Below are 13,630 nucleotides of genomic sequence, written 5' to 3'. Positions count from 1 at the left end.
CGGGCCGGTAATTCTGATAAAATGTCGGACACGGGCCGATAATTCTGATAAACTGTCGGATACGGGCCGGTAATTCTGATAAACTGTCGGATACGGGCCGGTAATTCTGATAAACTGTCGGACACGGGCCGGTAATTCAGATAAACTGTCGGATACAGGCCGGTAATTCTGATAAGCTGTCGGACACGGGCCGGTAATTCAGATAAACTGTCGGATACAGGCCGGTAATTCTGATAAACTGTCGGATACGGGCCGGTAATTCTGATAAACTGTCAGACATGGGCCGGGCTAGGGCCTAAATTTGAAGCCCGTGCAGGGCTCTAACACAGACGCTGGTAGTCACACGCTCTTAATCTCTCTCTCTCTCTCTCTCTCTCTCTCTCTCTCTTTCTCTAATAATTGTGTTAGACTGCATTAATAACGGCATTAGCCCGCATATCAATGGCTCAAGCCTTTGTTATTAGCTCTAAAATGACGTTTTGGAAATTGCAATGGAAGGTTTATGAGGTGCGCAAGAAATTAGACACACACGAGATTTCAGGATGGAAACATGACAAATGTCTTGAAATAAGTTATCTGAACAATGTCTTGATGCGTGGTTGTGACACCAGGCCATTCAAATTATTAGAGAAATAATGCACTCCCGAAGCAGTAATATGGCCACGACGCTGGAGCTTATTAATGAAAGGTCTTTCTCCATTCTCAAACAAATTAAGATGTTTGATTTCTATTGACTGAACGCAAGTGCTTATTTCCATAGAAAACACTGTAACGGTTTCCACTAATTACGAAATATTTTTGTTTGCTGTGGTGGTAATTATATAGGCCTATTAATAAGGAAGGGGGGCCCAAATAATATAATATATAATTAAATTTTGCCAATGTCAGGATAAGAGGGAAATCCGGCCCTGATATTGTGAAAGAGAGCAAAATAGCATTTACATTATCATTGACTTACTCTAGCCAGAATTCAAGCACTCTCAAAAACTCCCATTAATCCCTGAAGTTGCTTACATTGTGAAATGAATATCTTGCTTACATCTTACGCACATCTGCACTTTGTTGTTTCTGATGAGAGAAATCGGCAGAGAGCAGAATTCATTCAGGGAGCGCTCGCACTGAACAAAACACAGCTGTTTCAGCGACGACTCATCTGAATGCCTCTTATTGGCCATTGTACTCATAAGCTCAACAGAATCATGTGTGATTGGTTACAGTATAATGTATAATTACAGTATAAGGCTAATAATTGGTTACAACTCTCATTATGTCTGTGGCCTCCCATGGTTTTAAAATCAGTTAAGATTTTAAAATAGTCTAGTGTGTGGCCAGGCTAACGTAACCTGCTCTGTATATTGCCTGTCTGCACGTTGTCAGTTTCCTCTTTGCTCTGTGATGTATTTTTCACTGATGTGTTGCATTAGAACGCAATGGCTTGTCGGACATAGCAACAGTAGCGAAGGGGGGCGGGTCTTCGCGAAGAGTCAATTGCACCATCTCAGAATGCAAGATTCTGCAGTGGATAGTGAGGGCAGCTGAGAAAATCACTGAGAATTATACACTGCTGCCACTAATATTGGCACCCTTGGTAAATATGAGCAAAGGCGGCTGTGAAAATAAATCAGCATCATTTATCTTTTTGATCTTTCATTCAAAAAATTCTAAACGTTGAAGTAAAACAATTTAAAGTGGGGGGAAACTCACATTATGAAGTAAATGTTTTTCTCCAATGCATGTTAGCTACCATTATTGGCACCCCTAGACATTCTAACGAGTTAAATATCTCTGAAGTTTATTCCTATTTACATTTTTTTTAGCACACCAGGGTGATTATGAACATGAAATTGTCCAGCTATGACTTCCTGATCCACAGGATTATAAATATGAGAAACACAAAGTCCAAATTCCCTTAATCATCCATCACAAGGAGTAAAACCAACGAATATAGTTCTGATGTTGTTGAGCTTCACAAAATAGAAAGTGGCTGTAAGAAAAGAGTTAAAGCATTGAAAATCCCCATTTCCGCCATCAGGGTAATAACTAAGAGGCTCCAATCAACTAAAGATGTTACAAATCTGGCTGGAAGATGATGCATGTCTATATCGTCCTAATGCACAGTGAGGAGGAGAGTTTGAGTGGCCAAAGACTCTCCAAGGATCACAGCTGGAGAATTGCAGAGATTAGTTGAGTCTTGGGCTCAGAAAGCCTAAAAAATATATCAAACAGACCCTACATCACCACATGTTGATGAAACTAAAAAAAGAGCTTTTTGTCAGCAACCCCACCAGATGGGTTTGGTGTAAACAGGGTTAAAAAGTACCCCATGTCCACGGTAAAATATACTGCTGGATCTATAATGTTGTGGGCCTGTTTTTCTGCAGGAGGTCCTGAACATCTTGTTTAGACACATGGCATCACGTATTCTATCAAATACCAACAGATAAAAAATCAAAACCTGACTGCCTCTGTTAGAAATCTTGTAATGAACCATGTTTGGATCTTCCATCAAGACTATGATACAAAACAAACATCAAAATCAACACAAAAATGTATCACTGAGCACAAAATGAAACTTCTGCAATGGCTGTGTCAGTTCCCTGACCTGAACCCTACAGAAAATGAGTGGGGTGAACTGAAGAGAAGAAATACTAACATGGAATCTGAAGGATCTGGAGAGACTTTGGATGAAGGAATGGTCTCTGATCTCTTATCAGGTGTTCTCTAACCTCATCAGGCATTATAGGAGAAAACTCAGAGCTGTTATCTTGGGAAAAGGACATTGCAATAATTGGGTGCCAATAATTGTGTATGACTAATGTGAACTAGAGAAATACATTTATTTCATAATGTGAGTTTCCCCCACTTTCCATTGTTTTACTTCAATGAAAGGTTAGAATTTTGTACATTTTTTGAATGAAAGATCAAAAGGATAAACAATGCAGATTTATTTTCTCAGCCACCTTTGCTCATATTTACCAAGGATGCCAATATTAGTGAGCAGCGTAGTACATACCATGGCCAGAATGTGGAACAGTTGTCTTACCCAACCCATCTGACTCCTGAACTGTAACCACAATGGGCAATAACTACACCCACACACAAGTATACCATGTATGCTGCTCTCCCAATAATGTACCCTGTCCCTCTTGCACTGTTACTTTTTTCTTCTCAGGTACACACAATTGCACTTTATGTAGTCTGGTGAAGTCAGCATTTAAATGTTCAATTATTTTTTCTGTTTCTTCTTTTTTTCCTGCTCTTCTCATTTAGTTTTAGTCTATTTCATATCATTTAAATTATGTACAGTTTGTTTTTGTAATCCTTGTTGTGTCCTGTCTTATGTAGCACCATGTTCCACTGTGTACAGGCTATATAGCGCTGAAATTACATTTCAAGGATCAGTACACATTAGTAAAAGGATCTGTGGTCTGGCCTGTGGTTTGATCACAAATACTGTAATATCTATAACTCAGTGTAAAATAAAATGATAGTTGTCATTTGTGACATTCCATTGCAGTAAAGCCTTTAGTCACCCAATACACCTTTTAATACATTTATTATTTTACATACATTTTTTTTGTCCAAGATTTATTTGTGTTTGCATTGGATACAACATTGGAAAACAAATATTTTATAATGATAAATAAAAACTAGCCACTTATTCATTTAGATCAATAAATGAAATCAATTAGTTGGCCTGACTACAGACTCCTTTATGACAGGCTTCACAGTGAGCAGTTTCATGTGGCCCATTAATTTTGCCATTGAACACTGAGGATCTGTTTGTTTCACCCAGGTCTTCTCTGTAGCATTTCTTGCGGATATTTCTAGCCAGTCTCTCAATCAGCACATCAATGTTTTCCACTGGGAAGTTTGGATCCTCCCACTGAGCTTGGGTGCATCTCCGGCACTTCTGTTTGAAGCGTCGCACTTTAATGGTTCCCTCTCTGCTTGCTGTGTTCAGGTGGAAATGGAACAGCACCTGCACTCTTTTAGACCCCCAGCCTTTTCTACAAAGAGAACACCTGAACCTACGAATGAAATGGAGAATAGATCAGTTTAGTGCACTCTGATACTTCTAGGACAGTTCATTAGTACAGCAGGTTTGATGTTTTAAGGATTAATGTATTTTTGTTTTTACCAGGTTGGCAGCTTTTGGCAGGTTATGTAGTATTTCTAAATGCTGCAGTTGATTAAGTCTACACTGAAAATCTAACTGATAACGACTATACATTTTTTGTAGCAAGTTAACAATAATAGTTGTGATTCAGACAGCGACTGCATGTGACAGTTATGTGCACCTTTATTTAGGGAACCATCAACATATCTCACAAAGTGTCCTATTTTAGCTAATGGCTTAACTAAATTGTCTATTTCAAAATGTTAACACTTTACAATTAGGCTCTATTTGTTAACATTAGTTAACTAGGTAACATTAACAACGGAAAAATACTTCTAAAGCATTTATTTATCTTAGGCAATGTTAGTTTTAACATTTACTAATACATTATTGAAACCAAAAGTTGTATCTGTTATATTACTTGGATGTGATCTTACATGATCTAACAATGAACATTTGTATTTTTATTAACTAACGTTAACTTAGCATTAAATTATTACTGTAACAAATGTACTGCTCATTGCTAGTTACTGTAGATAACGCATTAACTAACATTAACTAACGGAACTGTATTGCATCTATATATTTTTTTACTTATAGACCACCAATTCATTCAGAAGTCTAGCAGTTTCCTATGAATATTAGTGAAACATTGCATTAAAAATTAGCATGTGAGGGCATTTATCCTATTCAGTTGTAAAATGATCAGTTCTGCCCTCTATATCAAACCTGTTGTATCTGTCTGTAAGACCTATAAATCTTTAGGCAGCGGCTATTTACACTAAGTGAAAATAGCATTATTTTATAAAGATACAATATTTACACTAAGTGCAAATAGCTATAGATTCTATTTAAAATGTTAAAGTAGCAAGATTTTCTGCTATTTATTGCAAATAGTGGCAATTATCTGCACCTCCGTATTGTCCTACATTATAAAACAATACGCAATAATAACGTATTGAGTGCAAATTATAGTTTTAATTCAAATTATTAAATGGATGCCACCTTATTGGGACAATAAAGCCCACCCTACACCTACCCAATACTCTTATTTTCAACTTTTTTATTATTTCCTTCATTTTTATTTAAAATAAATGCCTTTCTGATGCAATATGCGATTTGGCAGAAGGTGGGCTCGAACTCGGTCGATCGCGTCAAAAAGCATGCGCCTTACCATCTACACCACTGAAACTGAAACTGAATCAGCATCTTTTTTTAGTGTTGACTAACTCCATCATACGTTAGTGGGCAGAGTTCGTATAAATAGCCTTTGCCAACACGACGGCTATTTGCACTTAGTGTAAATAGACACTACGAAATCTTTTAACTACAAAGCTGTTAAAACCAGAAATACTATACTAAATAAACAATAAGCATAAGACATGATATATACATCATAAATCATAAGTCTGAACACACATTGTGGAAAGAAATGTTTGATATCTTTTACTGTGGTAAAGTTGTGCCCTTACTGTGCAAAGGAGCCAGAAATGTACTGGTGCCAATCACGAGCTGGTCTGTTTTCCTCAATAGTCTCATCCATTTCAATGCTCCAGGAGTCGTCATGAAGCTCGCTTATTTTCTCCTGCAAAGAACTGTCCCACAGCGATATCATGTCTGTTACCTGACAGAGACCTCACAGGAATGATGCTCTGCCTTGTTATCATCCGCTATATATGCAGCTAATCTCTCGTTTCACTAAAAACGAAACTGAAAGTAATAATAAGGATCTGTTTTCTACAACACAAGAGTGAACGCTGCTTTACAAGTAAACGTAACAGAGACAGTAAATAAGGATTATGGCAGAATAAGTTACTCATGAACAGGTAATAATATTTGAATATGTATTATTTTACTGTATTCGAATGAGAACCTCTTGGAGTTTCTGATGTCTAAACCAACAACCAAACTTTTATAATCTGCATTTCTTTAACACACAAAGCTTGCAACAAACATTTTTTATTTATTTCTGAAGTGTGTAGATAAACATTGTACACTTCATCAAAAAAAAAAATTTAACTTAAAATTATGGAGTTATAACTATACCATCTGTAACTATAGACTACTAGTAATAACAACTAGCCATTTATATCAAATAATGTCGGATAACAGAGACAGTGGTAAGACGTTTTTATTACTCTTTCTTAATTCTTCGAGAAACTGCACAAAATTAGTCATAACCAGCTATCTTATCAACATGAACAGTGAAGAAACTGTTAAGAAAGTTACAGGAAGAGATGTTTACTATAGTTTTACCTCCACCTACTGGACAACATGGTATATGCAAATGGTAAGTTGTGTTGATTTTAAGTGTTTTGATGACTTTTGCATTTTCTTATTTAAATGTGTTCAATCTAATATCATATAGGTCTATTTTATTTTAGAAGTTGCAGATCTCACTAAGTAAGTGATAATATACAGTAAGCTCGTCATGATTGCAAAATAAACCACAGTAATGAGTTCACAATATGTGAGAAGAAAGAGAGTAAGAAACGTTACAAGAGACACATTAAACTAGCACAGCTATGAAGGAAATCATATGTGTAGGACAATAGTTGGTCAGGTTAGGTACAATGAACCTATTGTGTTCATGCTGAATTGCAATTTTTATTTTTTGCTGCTATTGAGGTGGCATACAGTTAAGTTTTGGAACAGTTTAGGTTTGACAGTGTAGATGTAACAACAGAAATTAGTTACTGTATTTTGTAACTACAGGAAGGTATTTTTAAATATAAGTACAATGTAAAAACATACAATAAGTGCACTGTATCAAATATTTAAAAATAAGTACATAGTAGTTAAAGAATCTTAATGTAATGTGGGGCACAACATTTAGGCAGATTAGTTACAAGTTGTAATCTGTTACTGATTACAAATTACAGTAACTGTAGTCAGTAGTGTAATCTAGACGACTCAGGTAATGTATTCTGATATTTTTGACCTAACTGATGAAGCATTAAACATTACATTTTTCTAGGGTTTCTCAAATTAGCGTAAATGAGAGGACTGCAAGGGTTTTATGAGTTGATGAAAATCTAATAATTAATTAATAATAATGTAAAATTAACATGAATTAATGCATGGCAATGTGACCATTAACCAACATCAGATAAACGTCAACATGTGAATGTGCTGTAAAATTATTGAAATGTTCACTTTAAATTTCAGATGGGCTTTAAGTAAATATTTTATGCCAAAGGTGTTTGATTTAATAGTTTGGGAATCTCTGCATCACATGGGCAAACATTAATATACATGAAAATAGTAATGAGTTTTCCAGGTTTTAAATATTTTTGTCAGTTATACATAAGCAGCGTTTAGTAATTTGTGCAACCGTTTGGCTCATATGTGGCATAATTGACTAAGAGGTGATTTTGTCCCCAAATTCAGAAACATAGATGACAAACTAATTTACATTACACAGCCATTCTACTGTGAATATTCAGAGCCTAATGATATAACAGTACAATTTGTTTTAGAAAGGAAAATTTGAAAGAGAAAAATAGAGCTAGGTATAATCAATACTGTCGCTGTGTGAATAATTTGTAATCACATAATCCAAAAAAATGTAACTGTAATCTGATTTGGAGCATTTTTAAATGTAATCTAATTACAAGTACAAAATATTTGGAATCTGATGTTGTAATCCAGATTACTTGTAATCAGTTACTACCCAGGATTGACAAGAGTCAAAAATAAAGTTTAGTGTGATTATAAAGTATTTGTCTGCATATGTTATAACCCACCACATTTCCTGAATGCCGAATTAGCCTTTCAGTCGTTTTATCTATAGTATAGATTCTATACCGACCTCTTATCTTTCCCTTTATTTTACTTGTATAGTGACACCGTGTTATTGATTTGACAAAAGTGACACTCTCGGAAGGAAAACTTGAACTGAAATGAGACAGATAATGAAACTAATGTCTAAAAATGCATTAAAACTGGATGGAGTTTGTTTCAGAATTAATGAACTTTGCAACATCAACAGTTTTATTGAACTGAGATGAATCAACTCGACTGGTAGACGACAGAACAGTGTCACTGTTATTGACCTAAAGAAAGACAATATTGTCATCTGTAGAGACGTAGAAACTTAAATAGTTTCATAATTGAATAATTTTGTGTTTTAATAACACTGTTATTTTCCTGTTAACTATTGTAAACCTGCTTTTCTAAAATTCACTAATAATTACATTGTTTTTACGTTTTCAAATGTTTTATAAATAATAAAGGTTATTGCAAAATACTTACTTTGTTACGATTGCACAGCATGCTACATATATTATTGCTTAATTTTTGTAATAAAGACCTACCTTAATTTAGCAGGATGCAGCCTCAAGGAGGGCCGTCAATGGAAAATGAGACGCATGGTGTCTACGATAAATGCATAACCAGCACTAAGGCTTTGTTGATTGAAAGGAAACATTTCACCATAAACTAAGAATAAGTGAAACTTACATGCATCGATATAGGTCGGCCCACCGTTTTTTTTAATAGGCCATATCGCGTTTCTCATTAGATATTCAGGACAAGCCTGTGTGGGTGCTGGAAACTTCGCCATGCAGCTTACAGTCATGCTTCTCTTGGTGTTTGCATATTTTGCGGTTTGAAATGTTAGGTTTTGATGCTCGCATACATTTCTGAAAGGCGTTTTAATTTTCTCCAACTCTCGGTTTAAAATGCAGTATACGTGACTCCTTCAACACTCCTACTCACAACTGCCAACACATGCATCCATATCTGATGTTATCTTCATGGCCGTGTTCATGTGAACCTTCACACAGAAGTAAACAAAATCAAACGCTCTCTGGTGTTCAGGGGGGTGTGTAAAGTGCATATGTTTCTTTTAGGGTTAAATCAGGATGCTTGCGTTCAAAAATGACATACTGAGTCTATATTTTTAACTCCGCTTAGCATTTTTATACATTTTATGAGATTCCTTCATGGCTATACATTCATATGTAGTACAGAACTCATTCAAGTACAATATTTACACACAGTGCAATAATCATCATATACTATTTACATAATTCACAAACTGCTGTGACTTACTTTTTAAGATAAATAGTGTTAGGATACACAGAAGCATTTTAGTAGCACATGAGAAAATGGTAACAGGAGAGCGTCAAAATCAAAACTTATCTTCACATTTTCTGAAGAAAACGTGAGTGATGTCTGTGAATGCAAAACTCGCCACCACACTCTGGTCTCGAAATGACTCAGGTCCCTCCATGAATGTACGTCCCGGGGATTTTTGGCCAATTTTATAAAATCGTATGTCTTATTTTTAATAAATGTAATAGCACAAAAACCTCTCCTCATAAGCCCCACAGTTTGAGGTATTATTCTTGTGTATACCACAGATGCTGCATGAGAAATAATATGCTTGTGGTTGCAACATGGGCTTATTGGAAAAAAAACGTGCCTCTATATTTTTGCAAAACTCCACAAACGAACCTATGCACACACCTCGCTGCAGTTTCCAGTTGCAATGAACACTAGTGTTAGTAAAACACCAACAACTTTAATTCCTTTTCATACAAATGATGATTATGAAGGGTCAGATTATCGATTTTTCATGCATTTCTACTAGTGATGCTATGACCTCAAAACACTTTCACCACAGTGCATGAATTGTAATTGTGATGAATTTTCATCACATAATCAGCTCCATATGTATGGTGTGTGTCACACAGTAAATTTGCTCAGTAGCGCACCCGGTACAGTATTGCACTTGCTAAGGTACAAGTCTTGTGAAGCACAAGTCACGATAAAACAGCTCAAAGACTTGTAGTAGCAACCTCAAACAGCACGCTTGCTTCAACAAATGCATTTTTACTTCATGTTTGCTTTAATCAACACTATTGTGTATGATATTTTCAAATGCGCAGTTCTGGGTAGTAACCGATTGCATTAGGTAATCAAATTCCAAAAATGAAGTACTTGTAACTAGATAATATTACATGTGAAATATACATAATCAGACTACAGTTACTTTTTTACTGATTACGTGATTATATATTATTTGAACAATAGCAATAAATTCTCCCTAATTCGTCTAAAACAGATTATGGGCTAGATTTACTAACAGCTGGTGCCAGCGCAAACCTTAGCGCTGAAACGGCGTGGACACAGTCATTTTTGTGACTGACCTTATTGGATATGCATTTGTAGGAGTTTACATTTCAGATGCAAAATTTTGTGAGAGTATTTAAATGAATCAGGCAACATGATTTGCTAAGGTTTGCACTAGTCAGTTTACTAGTATTTGCGTGGTTATTTACAGTCTGTGTTCTTTAATGTGCGCATTGTCAATATTGCGCATAATTTGTAATCAGTTACAGATTACAATTTGTAAGTAATCTACCCAGCACTGCAAATGCGGTAGAGCATTAACCTTTTAGCGCCACCCACCAGACATTTCATTCATGGACTGCCACGATACACATACAACAACCAACTCAATAAAATGTTGCCAAATTCACTTTCATCTGTTTTAGATTGACTTGAACATCCTTTTAGCACCACTCACTGGACATTTCACTTGGGAAGTGTAGCAAAATGTGAAACAAACCAACATATTATCATTTTGCAGACAAGGCACGTTCTTTCCAATGAGCCTGGGTTGCGTTATACTGTACAAATATATTCAAGTGCCTCAGGTTTCTTTATGGGGGCTTCTGTGGTTAGCACCTCACTATGACTCAAGTGTTAAACTCTGTGGCATGTTTACAATATCATTATGAACTCGTTTACAGTGAGAAGATAACTTACAGTATTTGGCAGATTGTGATCATGTAATTTTTATCAAAAATCATAACAGCCTTAAGATTTCTACTCACTCTCAATAAAACTCCCAAATAGTATACATTAGGTTTACATGAGCAAACATTTAAACAGACTAACTTTAGTGGAAAATGCATGATATGCTTTTATGAGTCTGACTATCACTTAATAGTAGGTACTTGCTGTTTATATCTCATCCGCCCACACGGTGGCTGTTTTTGCTGAGGGAAAATGATGGCAGCATATTCCACTCCATCCTGGTCCTTTGATGTCGCCTCGGCAGGTTTTACTCTGTCATCTCTTTCAGGTCTATTTTGAAAGTCTAACTCTCCATACTCCACACAGCTGACAAACACAGCACCGGATGTCCCACACTGCCCCTGCTAACAGCCCAGGGCATAACATACAAAACGTGAAGAAAACAAAGCTGAAATGTAATACATTTTAAAGTGTAATTTAATGAAATAAAGAGGCCATGACATACCGGTTGTGTTGATTTGTTGCTGTGAACTGGTGGGTTTTCTGCATCTGAGAAGCCTTACAGTTACTATCAGCATACATTCTTTTAACATTAAAAATTGAGTCGTGTGTGTGTGTGTGTGTGTGTATCTTTGTCATAAGGATGTGTGGGGGAGTTTTTGCTATTTTAGTAAATCTGCACATTTACTTATTAATTTAATATTTATGTTTTTAAATTTCCTTTTCAGACTTTTTTTTTCTGAACTCTGGTTTAAAGTTGATTTAAAAGAGCAGAATTTATTTGGAATATAAATCTTGTGTAACATTATTGATGTCTTTACTCTCAGTATTGATTTCTTTCTAAAAACATCTTTTTGATCCCAAACTTTTGAACAGTCGTGCATAATAATAAAAGTTCTGAATATAGCCTAAGATGGCACAATGCAATTCAATAACACTTAAACACATTATATGTCTGATGTACAAAATCTAAAAAAAACTAACTTCGGATATGGATATGGATCTTTAAGATCACCCTATCAAACTGTAAAATCGGCTGTTTCATAGAATAAAATATAAGAAATTTGATTCAAAACAATTCAAAAATACTACATTACCTGGTTTTCTTGGATAGGTCCTAAAAAGCCAACACAATATGCCCACAAAAAGACATATAAATATTATGACTGATGCACTGAAGAAAATGAAGTACGGTTTTTGTTCCGATAGCTCCAGTTTAGGTGAATTAGTCACTACATATTCATGCACAGCTGTGGTTGTAGTTTCTGAAAGAAAAATCACTGTTTTAAAAATGGTATTCAACACTTCTTTAATTGTATTATTATGACTATAAATAAAACCATCAATTACAATAGCAACAGCACATAATATATATGAGTACTTATTATCAAAAACATTTTGGATTCTGTACAGCACTGAGGTTTTAAGAGAAAACATACCTGTTGTTTTATTGCCTAATGTGACTTTAATATACATTTTATTGCTCACAATAAGAGGGATAGCACCAGATGATATCACTGCAACATGATATGTTCCTTCATCTTCCAGTGTGAGATTTGTGATGTGTAATGTGACAGTTCGGTTTTCCACATCACTGAGTGCAAACTTTTCTTGACAAGGGCTGATTTGTTTGCAACTTCCTATCTTGTTCCCATTTTTGTACAGAGTAGGTCTATCAGGGATCTTGTTGATAACATTGTCTTGTAAAGTGAATATAATAGTGATGTTTTCTTCCGATGTACCATTGACTTCATGCATTGATTCCACTGAAATAAAAACGACACTTGGTCACTTCAACAGGAAGCTTAGAATAATTTAATGGCAGGTTCATCAATGAACTCATCTTTTTTTTTGCAAATGGAATCAACAGCTTTTTTTGGTAGCCAAGATTTCAACCTTTGTTTCTACAAAGAAAAAAAAAATCACCTTACATCATGAAAACTGAAATCTCAAACAGTCATGATGTTTCTTTTTAGCGTTAAATAAACCTACTCGCTGTTATCTCACTGATGGTATGATACAGGTTTGAAAGAGCTGTTGTTTTGCAGATCTCGCTCACATTTTCCATGAGTCAAAGGAAATTTATTGGTACTTCAATTGTCTCTTTTTTTGTACTATATTACAGATCCTTTCAACAAAAGTGGCTCAAAAAGTTTTGAACACTTAAACACACTTAAAAAACTAATTATTCATCAGATTTAGTCTATGGTTCAAAATGAAGAAAATTTTGATATTTGATATGTGATGCAATAAAATTCATTCATTTTTAAGCGTTTGCTCCAACTTGAGTGCACAAAAGCGTTCAGATTTCTTAGGTATATATCATCCCTTAATGTGAGAAACAAAGAAGAAGTGAAAATACCGTACAAATCAACAGCCAGGAACGAGAACTCAACACAGAGGAAAGACAAAACCTAAAAACGATCGTGACCTCTTTTACTCACCGTTAAGAATCAAGTGCAACATGAATGAAAAAAGTAAGAGTTTCTTCTTGAGGTCACACTTCATGCTGCAGAAGGAAACTGAACACAGGCAGCCAATGGAGATGCAAACGTCTTCCCGTTTCTTCTGATTTATGCTTTGCACTAACATGCTGTTTAGAAGAAAACCTACGTCTTTCAGGGGGAGGTACAGACAGGAACTGAATGTCAGAGGCAAGTTTTTTTTTTGTTAACTTTTAGATCTCTAGAAACCAAAAAAGTAGATGTGGCAATAAAAAAAAAAAAGAATAATAATAATAAT

The 13,630-nt window shown here is 35.3% G+C and overlaps 2 protein-coding genes across 2 annotated transcripts; both read right to left on the bottom strand.

The window, feature by feature from the left end:
- Window positions 1–3,233: 3,233 nt before the first annotated feature.
- LOC306867254 (receptor-transporting protein 3-like) lies at window positions 3,234–5,776 on the bottom strand. The gene is made up of 2 exons (XM_079412858.1): window positions 5,593–5,776; window positions 3,234–4,031 (listed from the first exon to the last, which is right to left on the bottom strand). The coding sequence occupies exons 1-2, from the start codon at window positions 5,733–5,735 to the stop codon at window positions 3,689–3,691; spliced, it is 486 nt and encodes a 161-aa protein (XP_079268984.1). The 5' UTR covers window positions 5,736–5,776; the 3' UTR covers window positions 3,234–3,688.
- Window positions 5,777–9,025: 3,249 nt separating this feature from the next.
- LOC306867372 (uncharacterized protein) lies at window positions 9,026–13,452 on the bottom strand. The gene is made up of 5 exons (XM_079412983.1): window positions 13,333–13,452; window positions 12,328–12,654; window positions 11,986–12,153; window positions 11,394–11,437; window positions 9,026–11,292 (listed from the first exon to the last, which is right to left on the bottom strand). The coding sequence occupies exons 1-5, from the start codon at window positions 13,394–13,396 to the stop codon at window positions 11,071–11,073; spliced, it is 825 nt and encodes a 274-aa protein (XP_079269109.1). The 5' UTR covers window positions 13,397–13,452; the 3' UTR covers window positions 9,026–11,070.
- Between the last annotated feature and the right edge of the window lie 178 nt (window positions 13,453–13,630).

This window comes from Barbus barbus, assembly GCF_936440315.1.
Source record: "Barbus barbus genome assembly, chromosome: 49".
In the NCBI taxonomy this organism is placed as follows: Eukaryota; Metazoa; Chordata; class Actinopteri; order Cypriniformes; family Cyprinidae; genus Barbus; species Barbus barbus.
This window is presented reverse-complemented; position numbering and strand designations above follow the sequence as displayed.